Source organism: Chinchilla lanigera, unplaced genomic scaffold (assembly GCF_000276665.1).
Source record: "Chinchilla lanigera isolate Chin_1 unplaced genomic scaffold, ChiLan1.0 scaffold00025, whole genome shotgun sequence".
Lineage (NCBI taxonomy): Eukaryota > Metazoa > Chordata > Mammalia > Rodentia > Chinchillidae > Chinchilla > Chinchilla lanigera.
The window spans coordinates 22,073,268-22,092,676 of record NW_004955426.1 but is presented as its reverse complement, the minus strand read 5'-3'; the positions used below and the strand labels follow the sequence as shown (position 1 = coordinate 22,092,676).

Genomic DNA, 19,409 nt, shown 5'->3' with positions numbered 1-19,409 from the left:
ATCTCACTCCAGAAAGAAGGGCTATCATCAAGAAATCAGCCAATAACAAATGCTGGAGAGTCTGTGGGGAAAAAGGAACCCTAGTCCACTGCGGGTGGTAGTGTGGATTGGTGAAACCACTGTGGAAATCAGCGTGGAGATATCTCACAAAACTAGCATTGGAAGTCCCACTTAACCCAGCTACTCCCCTTCTGCGTATTTTCCCAGAAGAATTCAAAATGTCGTACCACAGCGACAGATGTGCATCCATGTTTATAGCAGCACAATTTGTTATAGCTAAATCTTGGAAACAACCCAGATGTCCATCCCCTGAGGAATGGATAAAAAAGCTGTGGCATTTTTATACAATGGAGCATTACTCAGCTATTAGAAAAGATAAACTTGAGGCTTTTGTAGCTAAATGGATGCAACTAGAGACCATACTCATAAGTGAAATAAATCGGACCCAGATGGGTAAACATATTGTCTCCTTGATGTAGGAACCTGAATGACTAGGTAAAACTCAAAACGTACAATAGATGATAGGAAAGGGAAAGAAATTGCTCAAAGGAAGAAACAACTGCGATGAGGAAAAAAAATAGCAATCCTGAGCATCAAAGACAAGGCAGGTGGCATCATGATCCATGACTTGAAATTATACCACAGCTACTGTGATAAAATCAATATGGTACTGGCAAAAAAAAAAAAAACCAGACCTGAGGATCAGTGGAATAGACTGGAAGATGCAGCCATAACCACACGCACTCAGCCACCTTATCTTTGACAAAGGGGCCAAACAAGTTCACTGGAAGAAAGACAGCCTGTTTAATGAATGGTGCTGGAAAAAGTGGCTCACCACATGCCGAAGACTGAAACTAGACCCGTGTCTATCACCATGCACCAAACTCAAATCAAACTGGATTACAGAGCTAAAAATGAAAACAAAAACACTAAATCTACTGGAGAGAAAAGTAAGGTAAAAATCTTGAAGACATAAGGGTAGGCAGAGAGTTCATGAACAAAAACTAAACATGCACAAAAACTAAACTACCTCAAAGAATCAACAACTGGCATCTCATCTTACTGAAAAGCTTTTGCACATCAAAAGAAATCACCAGCAGAGTAAAAAGAAAACCCACAAATTGGGAAAAAATTCTAGCCAACTGTCCCTCAGACAAAGGACTTCTATCTAGAACTTATGAAGAGTTAAAAAACATCAGCCCCTCCAAACTTCAAAAACCCAATCCAAAAATGGGCATCTGAGATGAATACAATTGGCAAATAAATACATAAAAAAATGTTCAACATCATTAATCATTCATGAAATGCAAATTAAAGAAACAGTGAGATTCCATCTCACCCCAGTAAAAATGGCTATCATTAAGAAATCAACTAATAACAAATGTTAGCAAGGCTGTGGAGAAAAAGGAAATTCTCCACTGCTGATGAGACGGTAGACTAGTGAAACCACTGTGGAAATCAGTTTGGAGATTCCTCAGTAAACTAGGACTAGCGGTCTCATTCAGTCCAGCTATTCCCCTTCTGGTTATTTTCCCAGAAGAACTGAAAAACGTCATATCACAGCAATACATGTGCACCCATGTTTATAGCAGTGCAATTTGGAATAGCAAAATCGTGGAAGCAACCCAAATGCCCATCCACTGAGGAATAGATAAAAAAAGTTGTGGTATTTTTACATAATGGAATATTACTCAGCTATAAAGACAGATAATCTCAAGGCTTTTATAGGTAAATGGACACAACTAGAGACCATTAGTGAAATAAATCAGACCCACATGTGTAAATACCGTATTGTCTCACTAGTGTAAGAACCTGAAAGAATGAATAAAATCTAGGAGGTACAACAGACGTTGTGAAAAGAAAGGAAACCGCTCAAAAGGAAAGAATAACTGGGATGAGGGAAAAGAGAAAAGAAGGAAGGGGAAAAATATGTATATATGTATACACAGGATAGCTAACATAGTTGTACTACTGACTATTGCTTTACTGAAAGGAACAGTTAATATTTAAGTGTTTGATCAATCTTACACATCTATATTTATTTGTCTGAGTATCTAACTTGAAGATATCAATATGTAATACAACAATCATTGTTAATTTCCTATCACCTTGTCTGAAATTCTGTAGTACTTATATTTTTTGTGTTATTTTCTAAAGGTGTTTGTTAATATGTTTTCATCCCTTTATCTTTAAAATGAAAAATAATATAAAATAAAATAAAAAAAGATCTTCATTTAACAATGAGTTTGAGGGGAGTAGACGACTTTTTAAACATCATTTCCACACACTTAATGAAATATTATAGCAAGATTTGCAATTCACTGTACTATATATACTTTTTTTTTTTTTTTTTTTTTTTTTTTTTTTTTTTTTTTTTTTTTGGTTTTTCTCCGGTACCGGGAACCGAACTCACGACCTTGCGCTTGCCAGGCAGGCGCTTTGCCGCTGAGCTAAATCCCCAGCCCCTGTACTATATATACATTAAATTAACAAATGTTTAAATGTCTACCAGACTATAATACTGAGTATCTATATTAAAACAAATTATACCTAAAACCTCACTGAAGTTAAAAAGTATGCTTTGCATTATCTACATGAACTACTCCATCTACCCACAATACCCTAATTACTAATAAAAAATGGTCCATATCAGTACTGTCCATTCACATAGCAGGTGCACACAACATTTGTTGAACAAAATTAAAACCACTACACAGAGACCCTAAACAGGGTACAAAAGACCACCTGGCAATGGAGTTTAAAACTGACTATAGCCTTTAACACAGGAACTATAGTAGAACCAGCCTGGATTTGGAGTGCAGCAAGGGCTCTTGAGTGTCTAAAGCATAATGAGATCAAAATATGGCTTTAATTCAATGAAATATCTAGAGGGAAGAGAATAACTATGACCACCAACAAGGACGGCCATTCATTGCTTTCTTCTACAACTGCTTCCTAAGTACTTACTATGTACCAGGTACCTGTGTAGCCACTGAGAACACACCAGTAAAAGAGACAATATGATATTCTTGTGTGCAGAAGGACAACAGACCAATAAAGTGTCAGACAACAATAAATACCATAAATCAAGGGAACTGGGGGTGGGACATAGGGGAGGGAGGATATTTACATAAAGTGATGAGAAAAGGTGATGCCTGAGCAAAGATCTGTGTATCATTCCATAAAGAGGAAAGAGTAAGTAGAAAGGCTCTGCGGGAACAAGAACAGTTATTAAAAGAAAACCAGAAAGGTCAGTGTGCCTAGAGAGGAGTGGACAGGACCTTCAACAAGTGGAAGGAGTTAAAGCCGGGTTTGTAAAGAACAAGTCATGTGGGCCTTAGAGGCCAAGGCAAGAAGCTTGCATTTCTTAACAAAGTGATAGGAAGACACTGGCAGGTTTAAAGCAGGGGAATAACAAGATCTCAATGCATTTTAATTTTTTAAGTTTAGGTTTCACTGTCAGGCATGGTGGCACATATATGTCTGCAATCCCAGCACTCCAAGGGACTGAGGCAAGAGGACCACAGGCCAAGCCCAGCTTGGGAAACTCAGCAAATAAGCAAGACTTTATCTCAAAATAAATTTTATTTTTTACTGTATTGGTCCTTTTTTCTGTTTTTCCTTTTTCAAAATAAATTTTTAAAAGGGCTGGAGATATAGCTCAGTGTAAAGGCCCTGGATTCAATCCCCAGTATCACCACCACCACCACACACACAAAAAAAAAAAAACCATAAAAAATAAAAGTCACACTAACAATCAGAGGAATAAATCTTATTTGACCTTAAAAATGTAAATCTTAAATTATGAGGAGCCTGTGCCTGGAATTCCTGCTAGTAAGCCTTACACTCTCAGGAATCTGCTAACTGCCAACCCAGCACTCAGGAGGCTAAGACAGCAGGATCACTACAAGTTCAAGGCCAGTCTGGGGTACATAGTGAGTTAAAGGTCACATGAGCTACATAGCAAAACCCTGTCTCAAACAAAGAGGTGGCGGCCTGTTATTTAAAATGCTTTAAAATAAATTTTAAACATATTTATTATAATACTGTCAAATCACTAAAAAATGTAACAGTAATTATTCTAGGATTCATCTCAACATCTCATAACAAATTCACTTGTTCCAATTTGTACAATACATTATTGATCAAAGATTCTTTTTTCCTTCCAAAGTAGACAAGAGACAGTTGGAAGAAAAAAATGGATTCTTGCCAAAATGCCTCCATTGCCCCCTAGTGCCCATTTAAAGACTGAAGCCCTTCCAGTTCCAGCAATTTAGAAATACTAAAGAACACATTGCCTGGATTTTGGAAGAGCTTCTAGCATCCTCTGCTGACAAAATCTTGCAGGTGTAATTAAATCACTCTAATTAAGTAGTATTCTCCTTTAAAGCTAAAATCACTAACCTTCTTCACACTTTTTAAATAACTTTTTCTTCCTACTCAGCTTCAATTAAGTCAAAATTGATCATTAGTGAAATATTGATTAATAAATCCATGCAATGTTGTTTCCATGACTGATTTCATTCTTATATTACTAAAAATTAAAACAGAGTTTTTATACATCTTTAATTCTTCAACCTTTCCTTAGGCATGAGGAAAAGAGACTGACTGATACAGGTGGTTGGCAATGACCAAGGGCAAAGGGATGAAAAGCCTCAGACCAGAAGACAGAGAGACATAGTGGTGGCCCAAACTTGGACTCTCAACCACAGAACGTGCCAGGCAGGGAGTCAGACAAAGTTCATGGAAAACAGGTGCTCATAACTAAAAAGTCAGGGTTACATCCAGCCTTTAGTTACAGTCATAAAAATCCAACTTCCAATTTTCTGTAGTAATGGGAAACAGGATAGCAAGAATAATGAAAAGTCGCAATAATCCCGAAGTCTCCATTTAATTATGAGTTACAACCTTTCTCACCTAAAAAAAAAAAAAAATTAGGACCATAGAAAAATAAAAGGAGTGGTTAAAAATTATTTTTCACCTCTTTTCTCTGATCCTTTGCCCTTGAATTTTTACTTGTTCAGTCCTAAAAAAAAAAATCCTCAAATTTTATTGCCATCAGAGATAAGCAGAATAAAGAATGAGTAAAAAGCAAGTTTCTCATAAAAAAAAAATATGATACATAGTAACATTTCCAATCCAGTGATTCAAACAGTAACACTAAACCCAACAACTACCCAGTAAGATCCATATTTTAAAAAGTAATTCCTGGCACTGCCGTCTATAATGTATCTACTAACACTCACTCTGGTTACATTCCTTCACACTCTAGAGCTACCCAAAACTCCTTTTTTTTGCCAGGGAAGGTGATGCACGCCTGTAATCCTAGCACTTGGGAGGCTGAGGCAGGAAGACTATTGTGAGTTCGAGACCAGCCTGGGCTACAAAGTGAGCTCAAGGCCAGCCCGAACTGCATAGCAAGACTCTGTCTCAAAAAGACCAAAAAAAAAATTTAAAAATATGTGATTAAAGGGGCACTATGAACTATGATCTATCATAGAACTATGATCTATACAACTTAATGAATTACTCTCATTCCAACTACGAACAATAGAGGAAATACAGGCAATGAGTAAAATCTCTAAAAAGTACCACATTTTTCCTTGTATAAATTAAGATGAATTAGTAAAGAGTATACATATGATAATTTATTTTCTCAACATTCTGGAAGCTAGCAGTCCATAACTAAGGTGCTGGTAGGTTTGGTTTCTGGTAAGACCTCCCTTCCTGGTTTATAGAACACCTGCTGCTAAGGCTAGAGCCATTACTCCCTACCATGCGCAAGGTGGCAGGGGTGTCAGCACACACCTTTTGGTGTCTATTCTTATGAAGACATTGACCCTATGGTTTAACTTGAAGTGCTTCCGTAGAGGCAGTCTTAGTCACCCTCAGTGCTGGGACAAAATATTCAATGCCGACAACTTAAGGGAGAAAAGATTTACTTTGACTCAAAGTTTGACTGCATGGTCAACTGGCTCTAAGGCAAGCACAGAATGGTAGAGGGCATATTGGAGGATGAGTTCAATCCACAGCAGCCAGGAATCAGAGAAAAGGAAGGAGCTGGGAACAAGAATACATCCTTCCAAGTCATGCTCCCAGTGACCCACCCCTTCCGAACAGGCCCCACCTCTGAACATGAGAATGTGGGGGGACATCTTAGATCTAAACCATAATGGAGGCCTCATCTTCAAAAACAGCCACAGTGGAGCCACAACTGGGCTTCAATACACAAGGTTTGCCAAGACACAAACACTCCACCCATTACACAATCCACTGTCACATTTCACAGTACTCTGCAAGCTACCCAAAGTAACTAAGCACATATTCCTCATGGTCCCATGGCATTTAATGCTTCTATAGCATTCTTCAAATCTAGAGATTTGAAGCAAATAGCTTAGAAATTTGGAAATGTGAATGTAACTTTACAGTGGCCATAATTTAGCTATTTTCTCTGATTTTATAGAAGAAAAAAACTTTAGAAATTTTTACTAAAATATAATAGAACATAATGAATTTTCTAATAAAGAGATTTTATTGAAAATATTTCACTTACAAAGATATTTAGCCAGGCGAGGTGGCGCATGCCTGTAATCCCAGCACTCAGGAGGCTGAGGTAGGAGGATTGCTAGGAGTTCATGGTCAGCCTGCGCTACATAGTGAGCTCAAGGCCAGCCTGAACTACGTAGTTCATAGTTTTGTTTTGTTTTTTTTCCAAAAAAAAAAAAAAAGATATGTAAAAGCACCGCAATTGGTATCAAAGGAAGAAAGTCAACATTGTAATTTCTGGAATTTACTACAAAATGAGATCTTTAACCTGCAAAATTTATCATATTTCTCTTAATTTTACATATCCACATGTATGTTTTTATACATATATAATCTCAGCTTATAGAAAACATACATATATGTTGTTTCACATGAAAAAAATTTACAGATCTAAATTAAAAGCTTTATTTGGAACTGACAAATTTGATATGCCATTCCTGTACAAAAATATTCAAATATCCATTTGGACCAAGTCTTTGACAGAAGAAAAGCTATTTCTTTTCTATCCATTACTATTATCCATTTCATTTCTTAATTACTGAGATAATCTGTCTCATAGAGAAGGAAGATGTTAATTCTAGGTATCAATTACAAAAAGTACCTTAGTGTTCTTTATTTTTCCCTTTACTATTTTGAAGGTTATACATTTTATTTCTATTCCTTGGACAATTGTTCAGAAATCTGTAACTTGCATACTGGACTTTTATTATTTTGGGGGTCTGTTTCTTTCTAAGGTTATTTTAAACAAGGGTTGTCAGATTTCTTTTTTCATTTTTTAAATTGACTCTTACTCATTGCTAAGTTTAGCAGTAAACTGATGCTTATACTTTCGTAAAGACACTCCTCCCCTGAACTCTTAAATTATCAGTGGATACTTACTTCTTCTCCTTCATCATCATCATCCTCATCATCATCATCTTCTTCAGAAAGAGGTGGAGGTAAGGGACCAAGGATGTCTTCCTCCAGATTAGCTGGTTCTCCTACCATTTTAGGGGGTAAAGGAGGGCCAATTAACTCATCATCGGAAGAATCAGAACTGTCTTCACTTTCACTGCTGCTTGTAGCTCTGAAAATAAAGAAATAGAAACTCTTTGCCTCTGCTACTATAAACTTTTTGCCTCTCTAGAATATCTGTGGAGATAGTTCTAACTTCTCAAAAAGTCCTGCCTCTCCTTGTAACAACTGAGTTTGTCAAATGCTTATGTCATTGCTGTTCTGATTGCTTATTTGATTTTTTTGAGACAGGGTCTCACTATGCAGTCTAGGCTGGCCTCAAATTCAAAGCCCTCCTGCCTCAGCCTTCCAAGTATTAGCATTACAGGTGTGCAACACCATACCTGGTTTTCAAATTTTTTTTATTTGTTTCTGGTTTTCTTTTTGTTTTTGACACAGGGTCTTGCTCTGTAGTCCAGGATGGCCTTGAACTCACTAAGTAGCCCCGGGTGATAGCTTGAACTCATAGCTATCCTCCTGCCTCAGCCTCCCAAGTGCTGGATTACAGATGTGTACCACCATGCCCAGCTCCTTGAAATGTTTTTAAATTCAAATATTAAATGTAGGCCAAGTGTGGTGGCACATGCCTATAACCCCAGCACTCATGAGGCTAAGGCAGAAGGATCACCGGGAGTTCAAGGATAGCCTATGCCATAAAATGAATTCAAGGCCAACCTCAACTACAAAGTGAAACCCTGCCTCAAAAAGACAAAAAAAAATTTAAATTTACAATACAAATATTATTTAAGTAAAAAAAAAAAAAACTTTTCTAATTATCTTACCCAAACATAAATCAGAGATAAAAGGTCATACCACTTATGTTAGAGGTTCATTAAATCATTATCCTTCATAAAGAAAGAGGACAACAACAGAACACTGAAGAAAAACTACAAAGTACTAGATCCATAAAAATGAAAAGCACTGAGATAATCTATGCCTCTATTAACTATATTTGATACCAACAGTTTGTCACAGGAACAGATAAAGCCATTCCTCTAAGGAAGTCAGTATTACTGCTAACATACTGCAATACAAATTCTGAACTACAAATTATTTCTCAGTGCTAGTTCACATTTGGCAAGTCGTTAAAACATTATATGTATTATTATTCTTGGATTCTAAAAAATACACTATCCTAGGGCAAAAGTAGCAAAGATGGCATGCATGCCTCATCAGTGAGCTGTCTGTATCATTGAAAGATCTAAAACATTTGCCATCACTGCTCTAGAGCATACTAATACCCAGTCTTTTCTTTCTTAATATAATACATGAAAAGACTATTACTCTCATTAAGGTCTCTATCAAATAGCTCTAGGCCTTATAAAAGCCATCATCATCCACCATATCTTCATCCCACCCCATCTACCAGTCTCCATTACCTTAATTACTTTATTTTATTTATCTTTATTATAAACATTTTAAATCACCTTATTTGATAGGCAAATTAGAAATTTAGCATTTCTAATTACGTCAATTAAATTTTCAAATATTTTACAATATTAAAACTGTAACTCCCTTTTAATGAAGTAGGTCTCATACATAAGCTCCATGAAAGCAAAAAGTTCTGAGATTTTCTGTTATGTTTTTGTGGTAATAGGGATTGAATTCCAGTAGTGCTAACCCATATCCAGCCCTTTTAATTTTTTTCTTCTGTGGCAGGGTTTCACTTTGTTGCCCAGACAGGCTTCAAACTTGAGATCCTCCTCAGCCTTCCAGCAGCTGGGATTGCAGGCGTCAGTTATCATTGTTTACACCTGGTAAGGAATTTCTGTTTTGTCCATGCTATGTTTCTGGCACTCAGCAGCTAGTGAAGGAAAAGTGAGATTTTTCCTTTTGTTTTTACCTAGGCTCAATATTACGAGGAATACTATACTTGTAGATCCCCCTGCTGGATCATCCCTCCTATCGCTTATGTGGCTTCTTTCTTATCACTCAATGTCCTCAAATGTCACCTCATGAAAAAAGGCCTCAACACAACTTCTGGAAACTTTTACACACACTCTACCAGTCCCCATTACCTTAATTATTTTATTTTATTTATCTTTATTATAAACATTTTAAATCACCTTATTTGATTGGCAATTTAGTTGTTCAAAATGTTACCTACTCCTTTGAAGGCACCAAGCCAATAGGAGCTCAAGGAGCAGAGATCTTATCAGACCTACTAACCACTGTATCTCCAGTGCCCATAACACTGCCTAACCATGGCATAAGATGCTCCTTATTCTAGGCGTGGTGGCGCATGCCTGTAATCCCAGCACTTGGGAGGCTGAGGCAGGAGGATCGTTGTGAGTTCAAGACCAACCAGCCTGGGCTACAAACTCAAGGCCAGCCTGAACTGCATAGCGAGACCCTGTCTCAAAAAGACCAAAAAAAGATGCTTCTTAATGATAATTCAATGAATAAGTTTATATTAAGCTACGTACACACTCAGATTATCTCTCTTGTGATTAAAACCCAACTTTACCTCTGTCCTCACTTAGAAGTCACAAACTTTTTAATGTAAAATTATTCAAGCTATCAAGAGCTCTAAACTGAAATGTTGATCCTTAGCATCCATGCGAAGTTAACTGAGCTTAACTAGTTCAAAAGTAAGCATTAAACTGAGAACTAAACTGATTCATGTTGATTTCATGGCTGATTATCCAGACCTAATACCCATACAAAATCTGAATGGAATGCATTATTTTCTATGTAGCTTCTAATTCCGTTTCTGGCTTTTCTGCTTCTAATGTGTCCAAGCCAAGAAGAGACTTTTAACATATTTTCAATATACTGAAAATTAAAGTCCATGAAATTACGTCCAAAACTGGCTCTGATGGAAAACAGAATATATTCCATGTTTAAAATGTGCCTTGATTCAATATGGTGCCAACACACTGACTCCAGCCTGAGAAACAGTATGCACTGGCTGAGACAATAATTAAAAGAGGCAAATTCTATTCTTTTCTCAAAAACATTTTAAAAGATATTTTAATTTAATGTTAAATACTATCTATAGGTATACAGTATCAAACCAGAAACCACATCCATAAACAAAATTCATTCACAAAATTTCTGTTATTTCTTTTTTTTGTCCTTCGTCTTTGCTTATTCTTTTTTTCTGAAGGGAAAAAAATAAAAATTACAATAAAACAGTTTCAAAACAGGGTAGTTGGAGAGTTACAATAATTAATACACTGAATATTGTTATCTTCATAATAAAAGGAAATATAAATGCCTAAAAATTTCCCACCTTACAAATTTGGAGTGTGTATATCATTTCTTTTTTATCTTGAAGCAATATTTCATAGAACATATGACATTTTTTTTCCTGTATGTGATTTTTGAATGGAAACTTATATCCATATAATATTTCTTTAAAGCAATAAAGAGGCAGGGTTAGGTAACTGTCTTTCTATAAACCAAATTTCAATAACGTAACATTTTCAGAAATTATTTACATGTTTAGTGAAGTGAACTCTCAATATCACAAAGGAAACAAACTAATATAATAGTTATTTAAAGAAAACAAATGACTGAATGAAATATAGCCAAGAGACCCATAGAACAATCCCACAAACGAATTCATACTAAAGGCACAATTTATACTAAGTGTAAAACTCTCTTATATTTTAACGACTATCCTTCTAAGAGCAGGCCCAAGCACAGTGGGGTGACTAAAATTCAGATAGAAATCTACTGTCTCAATCAGATGACATGGGTGAAAAAAAAAAAAAAAAAGATGACATGGGTGAAAAATGAAAAATGTGAGGCAGTCATTGAAAGGAAAAAGCTACTAAATGGAAGAAATGAATAAAAAAGGGAGAAAAATAATTCTGCAGAAATGGTATGCTAATTTCTGGTTGAGTCCTAACTAACAAAAGCAAGGGTCATTCTCCAAACAGTCTAAAGTAACTAAAAAGAGACTTTAGCTTTAAAATGACTAAATATGAACGTGATCATTATGTATATCTAAAATGCACCAATAAAATCTGATTGAAAAAAATGACTAAGTTAGGGGAGAAGTCCTTCACTTTAAGCATTTTTCATTGCCTGTTTATATTTACTTTTGTCTTACTATATAGAGAGTTTTTAAAACTCTGAAGCACCGGTGTGGTGGTACACGCCCAAAACCCCAGCACCGAGAGCCTGAGACAGGAGGCAAGCCTGAAGTGAATACCAAAACTGTGCCTCAAAAAGACAATAAATAAATAAATCTACTAAGCATTTTGAAAGTCACTGGCATAAAAGTCCTTAGCTAATGAGCAATGTCGTGTTTTTTTATTTTTAAATGTCCTGGCTTACAAGATCTCAAAAGAGAACTCCCTTGAATCAGTTGTTCCCAAGGAAACAGTTACCATGTCCTTTTCAGGGCCAGTTTGACAGCCTCCCCCAGTGCCAGGGAAGTTGCCACTTGCCTTATATTAAAACCTGAGAGTGTTCATTTGCTCATCTTTAAAAGGAAAAAACAGTCTTAGAACAAAACAAAATCATTACCTTATCTTCTTTTCATGCTTTGTAACAGTAACTAACCCAGTCTTATTATCTAATGTTACTGTTCAAGTTCCCTAAATCAGAGTCTGAGGATGAGACAATCACAAAAGATTACTAAATTTGAACGTGAAGCTTTCTAGCAACCATGCCAAAAAGGCTAATGGTGTTTAATTGTGAAAAGCATTTATAAAGAGGTGAGTTTTTTTTTTTTGTCTAGGTGCTGAATTCTAGAAATAACTTATATGTTGTTTTGCTGTTCTTATTTTGTTTTGTTTGACGTACGGTCTGCTTTACAGATCAGGCTGGCCTTGAACTCACTATGTAGCCCACGCTGGACTCAAACTCATGGTAATCCTCCTGTCTCAGCCTCCCGAATGCTGTGATTATTGTAGAAGCATGTGCCACCAGGCCCAGCTCAGGAAGATTTCCTTTTAACTAATATGAAATGGTAGACAATGCAAAATTGAATTTGTAAAATAAAGAAATGACACTCCATTGCAAGGGCTAACTTGGGAATGCTGCTTATTTTTAAAGTTCTTTTGGAATATAGTCTAAATAATTCCTTTATGTATGAATTGCAACAAGCTGGATAGCTCAGAAAGAAATTGTATGGCTCCTAATGCATAAAATATTTACTATTGCCTTTGACAGAAAAACAATTGGTAACCTCTGCTTTTCGCTAGTATATACAAAGACACCAATAAGCTCCAGACATCGAGGTATCAGGCTTGCACTGTTCCAAAAAGGGAGAATCAGATTTATAGTCCTATTTCCCTTCCCTCCACAAACAAACTATAAAGCCATGTTGGTGTACAACTTGTAATACCAGCACTCAGGAGGCTGAGGTGGGAGATCTTGACTTCAAGGCTGACCTTAACTACACAGGGAGTTTAAGACTAGACAGGACTAGCAAGAAAAATAAAAGAATCAAACTGTAAATAAGGGTAGGAATGCAGCTCAGTGGTAGAGCAATTTCTTGGCATGCATAAGGCAATGGGTTTGATCCCAAAGCACTGTAAAATAAATAAATAAAAATTTTTAGGTCAGGCATGGTGAGCACAGACCTGTAATCCCAGTACTCAAGAGGTTGAGGCAGGACCACTAGTTTGAGGGCAACTTGTGCTACATAGTGAATTCAAGGCCAACCTGCACTACAAAGCAAGACTCTTGTCTCAAAAAGTAAAAAAAAAAAAAAATTCTTTTTTAATTTTAAATAAAGCCATGCTTTCACATTATATGATGCATAGAAATGTCACAATAAAGCCTATTACTTTGTACAATTAAAGTGCCTAATAACTATGACTTTAAAAAAGAGATCTTGTTCAAGATATTAAAGAGCTGCACCAGGGAATGGGTAAGCAAAAAAAGACACCACAGAGTCTAAATGATATTTTCTGTACTTAGGTTTTGCAGGGTTTTTTTCTACCAAAAATAAAAGAAACTCAATTCAAATAGCTGAGTGTAAATAAGGACCAAAATGTATAACAGATATTGTGAAATAGGAAGAAAATGTTCAAATGGGAAGGGAAACTAGGGAGGAGGGAGAGGGAAAAGAAAAGAAAAAAATGAGAAAAATAAACAGTGGAAATAAAGCTTTTGTGAATAAGGAGGAGAAGAGGAGTTGAAGGCAGGGTAAGGGAATGGGAAAAAAAAGAGAATCAAGGTATACCATGTACAGGTACAAATTCCCAATGATGAACGTGATCATTATGAATACCTAAAGTGTCCCAATAAACTTAATTTATTAAAAAAAAACACCTGAGGGCAGTGGCACATGCCAGTAATCCCAGCTATTCAAGAGTCTGAGGCAAGAGGATGGCAAGTTCAAGGCTATCCTGTGCAACAAAAAGTAAGGCTAGGTGTGGTGATACACACCTATAATTCCAGCATTCTGGGAGGGTGAGGCAGGAGGATCTCAACTCAAGCCCAGGCTGGGCAACTTAGCAACTTAGCAAAACCATGTCTCAAAACAAAAATTAAAAAGAGGTCTAGGGATATAGCTCAGGATAAAGACCCTGGTTCCATCCCCAGCCCCTCCCCCCAAAACATAATAAAATCGATTGGGATACAGCTCAGTGGGAATACAGCACCCCTAGTTTGGTTCCCAATACTGAAAAAAAAAAAGAATAAAAAGCCAATTCAATGGTAGACTTTGTCTAGCATATTATTTGTGACCAGTGAAAAGTTTATGGAACCAATTTGACAATTAAATATATGCCTAGGGCCTGGGGTATAGCTCAGTGACAGAACACTTACATCATGCAAGAGGCCCTGGGTTTGTTTCCCCACCACAACAAAAACAAAAATTCTAAATATTAGATTTCTTATATTACTTTATGTAGATTTGATATCTATGAATCTGGATTTTTAAAGTTCTTAATACTATAATTAATTTACATGGTATGAAATTTCACTTTAAAGTAATTGTAATGGCTGCTTTCTCCTATAATTCAGGAAACTTTATAATGTATCTCTATTTATATATCTGTGTCTGTAAAGGATCCTACCTAAAAAGTTAGCATGAATGAAGAAAAGCCAACATGTGAAAAACTGCAAGCTTCTCAACATTTCTCCAATTTTACATGATTATGTTTTGCACCCAGAAACCACAGATGTTAATATTATATCTGGAATACTTTTTAAAAACTACATTGATTCCAAATTTGACACAGGACTTTTTTCTGACCTAAGGATATACAACTGCCTAAAATGAAAAATTATGCAACCCTTTAGTATCAGTAAGTTTGCCTAAATTGTGTTATGAAAACCTAGAAAATGTCAGATTAATAGAAGCCTCTTAAGAAAATCAGGTACCTGGATGATGATTTTGAGCAATCTCTGACCACATTTGAACCTGACGGTGTTGGTTCAATATCTTCATTTTGTCTTAATTGTTTCTCTCTGTCCATTTCTTCCTCTTTTTCTCTTGCTTCTAAAAAGAAAAAAATTCCAACAATCACACTTTAACATTTATAAGTATCTGAAATACTGAAAATTAATATAGTCATAAAAATGAGACAGATCATTTCCATTAACTGTGAAAACTTGAAGATCCCAGCCAAAAATAAATAAATTAAAATAAAATATAATAATATATAAACAATAGATAATAACTTACATTAAACCCTTTATTTTTCTTTCTCCCCCATCTTCTGGCAATCTGTTGTACTATAATACAGTACAACACATGGCACAGCCACTGTGGAAAACATTAGGACAGTTCCCTGAAAGGGTAAACACAAAATTACTATGTGAACCAGCAATTCTATGTCTGGGTATGTAGTCAGAAAAATTAGCTAGGCCTGGTGGCATATGCCTGTAATCCCAGCATCTGGGAGCCTGCAGCAGGAAGATCATTGCGAGTCTGAGGCCAGCCTCGACTACAAAGTGAGTTCAAGTACAACTTGAAGTGCATAGTGAAACCTTGTCACAAAAAAACAGAAAGAAAACAAAATGAAAAGCAGGGTCTTAAAAAGGCACTTGTACACCTACGTTTATAGTTGCATCATTCACAAGGTAAAATGTGGGAGCAAACAAACTGTCCATTTACACATGAATGGATAAGCAAAATTGATACCCATACAATGGGATATTATTCAGCCATGAAAAGGAAATTCTGCAATAAGCTAACTTGAACCTATAAGATGCTATTCTACATCAAATAAACCAGTCATAAAAAGATGAATATTAAATGCTACCAATACAAATACTATATTATAAAAAAAAACAAATACTGTATTTTAGTACAAGATTGCCAGAAGATGGGGGAGAAAGAAAAATAAATGGTTTAATGTAAGTTATTATCTATGTTTATATATTATTATATTTTATTTTAATTTATTTATTTTTGGTACTGTGACTCAAACTCAGGACCTTGCACTTGCCAGGCAGGTGCTGTGCCACTGAGCTATAACCCCATCCCAATACATATAGTATACATTGTTTATATAACATAAAACATCAGTTTTACAAGATGTATAGAATTGCAGAGATAGGTGATGGTTACATGACAGTATATACATAAAAATGGTTAAAATGGTAAATTTTATGTTTGTATATTTTACTACAATAAGAAATAGAGAAAAAAATCAAGCTAAATGATCAACATTGAGGAAAGAACTGAAAATTACTGTATAGAATATACAATCCAGCCAATAAAAAAATGAAAATGTACAAATGTCAGGAAAACATTAACCAATATGCTAAGCAAAAATAGCATGTGAATAGTATGCAAACTATGAACACACTTGTAAAAAGATATAGAAGGTGATATGTTAAAGATAATGTTTTCAGAGGTGAGATGTTAGGTAATTCACTTAACATTGTTCATTTCTGAAGTTCCTACCCATGGATTTCTTATCATACTAACAAAATCATGAAAATTGTTCTACTACATTAGGTTTCTTCTACTACATTAGTAGTAGTTGTTCTACTACATTAGGTTTTAGAACAGCAAAAAAATGTTAGCAAAAGAAAGGTTTTCCTGTGAATCCACTCAGCAAGTGGAGAAGGCACACAGGAAGGAAAAAAAATTGTATGAATTATTTGGCTCTCAATTGCTATCATCTTCAGTAACTTGAGATTATCCTGAACATTTTTTAGTTATTTAACAATAAAATACCACCCTGTATACCACCATTAAGCAGCAGCAAAGGGCATTTATTAACAGGAATGTTGTATTTTTTAGTCTTAAGAGTCTTTTGTTGGCGGAACATGGAGGATGAACAACGAAGAGATAACCAGCAAGCGTCAAGGAACTAGTCTTGCCAGGCCTGGTGGTGCATGCCTGCAATCCCAGCACTAGGTGGGGTAGGGAAGGGGGACATCCACAAGTTAGAGGCCAGCCTGGGATACACAGCAAGACCTTATCTCAAAAAGAAACAAACAAAAAAAAAACAACTAATCAATCATGGAAGATTTAAAAGCCCTTCAGGAAGAAGTAAGGCAAACAGTATAGCAACTCTTGTTCATAGGTTTTTGTTTTTTTGCTTTTCGGTACATACTCTTCACTGCACTGATGTGATCCAAGAGCCAATTAATTATGTACTCTTATACTAAAGAAAGCTGGGGGAAAAAAACAACAGAAGTAGTGTCCATGTTTAAGGGGACTGGAGTAGAGCGGGTGGGGAGGAATTTATACTCTAGGCTCAGCTTTTTAGTTTGGTCCGAGAGTCAATTCTATCCCTAATCAGGAAAGGATACCTAGGCAGAAATTAGTTACCCTTTTTCCTTACTAAAAAAATAAAAAAACACACACACACTTTTTTTCCTTGCCAGCATTGTACTTCAGCCAATGCTGGGCCACTCCCTATGCAGAGGAGGTGATGATTGATTACACCAAAATAGATTGCCCAGCCAATGGCTGGTGTTGGAACTGATGGGTCAAATAATACTAATAAGACACGAGGCTAAGTCTTATGGACATACATTTTTTTACTTCTAAACACAGATGTTCGAAACAGTCTCCCTTTCTGGCTGAGATGTGTGCATCCACACAAAAGGACTGCAACTTCTGACAATGTGGGATCTTGAAAACAGTCAACTTAGAAGGTCAACCCAACACCCTAAAGCTGGCAAAGGAGAAAATGGAAAACCTCATGTCCTTCATGTCAGGACTAAGAAGAGTCCCGCTGTAGCACTCTTGTCACAGGAGATGACACACTTTTTTTTGTACCAGGAATTGAACTCAGGACCTCATACTTGCCAGGCAGGCACTGCACTGCTGAATTATATCCCTGCCTCTAAATTACTCTTACTTGAACCATTTTTAATTAGGTCTAAGGCTTCTTTGCAAGTAACCAAAAGCATCTTTCCCAAGAACCGTAACAAAAATAACAGCAATGAATATGTATCTAGAATTTACTATGTACAAAGTAGTTTTAAACATTTTAAGTTAAATCCTTTAATCTTTATAACAGTCTCTAAAACAGGTGCTATTATCCCAATTTTAAAGTTGATGAATTCAAGGTACAGACAAATTCACTTGCCAATTAACGAAGGCACTAGTTGCCTCTACAGAGAAATAAATTGTAGCTCTACTAGATTCTTCCTTGATGTGGCCAGACTTTCCCTAGAAAGTAAAATTATCCAACAGGCACCACTTACATTACATTATAGTGAGCTTGCTTCCCTCTCTAAGAGCCTACCAAACATACCTCTTTACTGCTGTTCATTGGCCAGGGTGTACAAAACTGTGACCCATCCACTAACTAGGATTTCTCCCCAGTGAGTAAATACTACTATACTCCAAATTATATTCTTCATTCTCCTGAAGCATCTAACTATTTTTATTTTGTAAATTTTAGGATTTTTTTACACTATGAAGGGTTCAGCATTTTCAGCTGAAACATGGTTCTGCTGCCACTTGCTTCTTCTTTAGAGGAAGAAGAGTGTGGAAAACATTTTAGAGAAAAGAAAATTTTTTTTCATTATGGGCTAAGGACAAAAACCAAAGCAAAACAGAATCCAACAGATTGTAAGGACCTTGACAGATGAGACTATTGCACTCATTTTTACCCAGTACAGAGCCAAACACACTGAAAATAAATATGGTTTTCTTCAAAAAGTGAGTCAACCAACTCCCCAACACATTTCATTTTCACAAGCACCTGATTTTATTATAATAGCCGCCTCTCTCTCTCTTTTCAAGTAGTTACCAACTTTAGAGTATTTCTGTTAAAGTACCTCTTTCATCTAACTTAACTATAAACTATCCAAAATTAGCATGTCTCATCAGGATTATTCACACAAATGGTAGATTTTTTTTTTTTTTTCTTTTTTAAGACAAGGTCTCACTATGTAGTTCGGGCTGGCCTTGAACTTGTGGCGATCCTCCTGCCTCAGCCCTCCAAGTGCTGGGATTACAGGTATGTGCCACCATGCCTGCCAAATTGCAGATTTTTAAGAATGTAATTCAGTACCTGAGAATTTCAGAGCCAGTCACAATAGCTACTATAAAGAAATGAGCTAAGATGAAAGGTAAAGAAAATAAAATTACTAGAACTGTAAATTAGAATGTTTTCTAATACTGACATCTCTTACGTGTAGAATTTAAATCTTGCTAAAATGTTTAACTTTTTTTTAATTTATAACAACTGACCTGCCAATCTCACGAAAATTCACATTAAATTTGAAATCGATGAGAATATTTTAACCATATTAATTACATTTTTCTCCATTACATATTTAGGGATGTAACTACTATGGACCAAGCTCTGTTAAAGGTATTTTAAGTAAGAAAAGGAAGAACAAAGTTTTACCCTCAAGATAGGAACAATATTAAAACAATTCATAATTTGTAAACAATATGGAAGCACAGGCAAAGAATAATGATTATACAAAAGAAGTACTGAATAAACACTTGGAAATTAAATAACAACCTCCTGAACAACCAA

General features: G+C 35.9%; 1 protein-coding gene across 2 annotated transcripts in view; it reads right to left on the bottom strand.

Annotated features, from left to right (window-relative positions):
* The window catches only part of Wdr70 (WD repeat domain 70), a 281,725-nt gene that overhangs the window by 251,920 nt on the left and 10,396 nt on the right, over positions 1 to 19,409 (bottom strand). Inside the window, exons 2-4 of one of the 2 annotated variants that reach the window (XM_013514961.1) lie at positions 15,134 to 15,239; positions 14,830 to 14,947; positions 7,426 to 7,612 (exon numbers count right to left, since the gene is read on the bottom strand). In XM_013514961.1, coding sequence (XP_013370415.1) covers positions 7,426 to 7,612; positions 14,830 to 14,924 — 282 coding nt within the window. In that variant the 5' untranslated portion in view covers positions 14,925 to 14,947; positions 15,134 to 15,239. The remainder of the gene's footprint in view (positions 1 to 7,425; positions 7,613 to 14,829; positions 14,948 to 15,133; positions 15,240 to 19,409) is intronic. The other variant, XM_013514960.1, reaches the window with a different exon arrangement.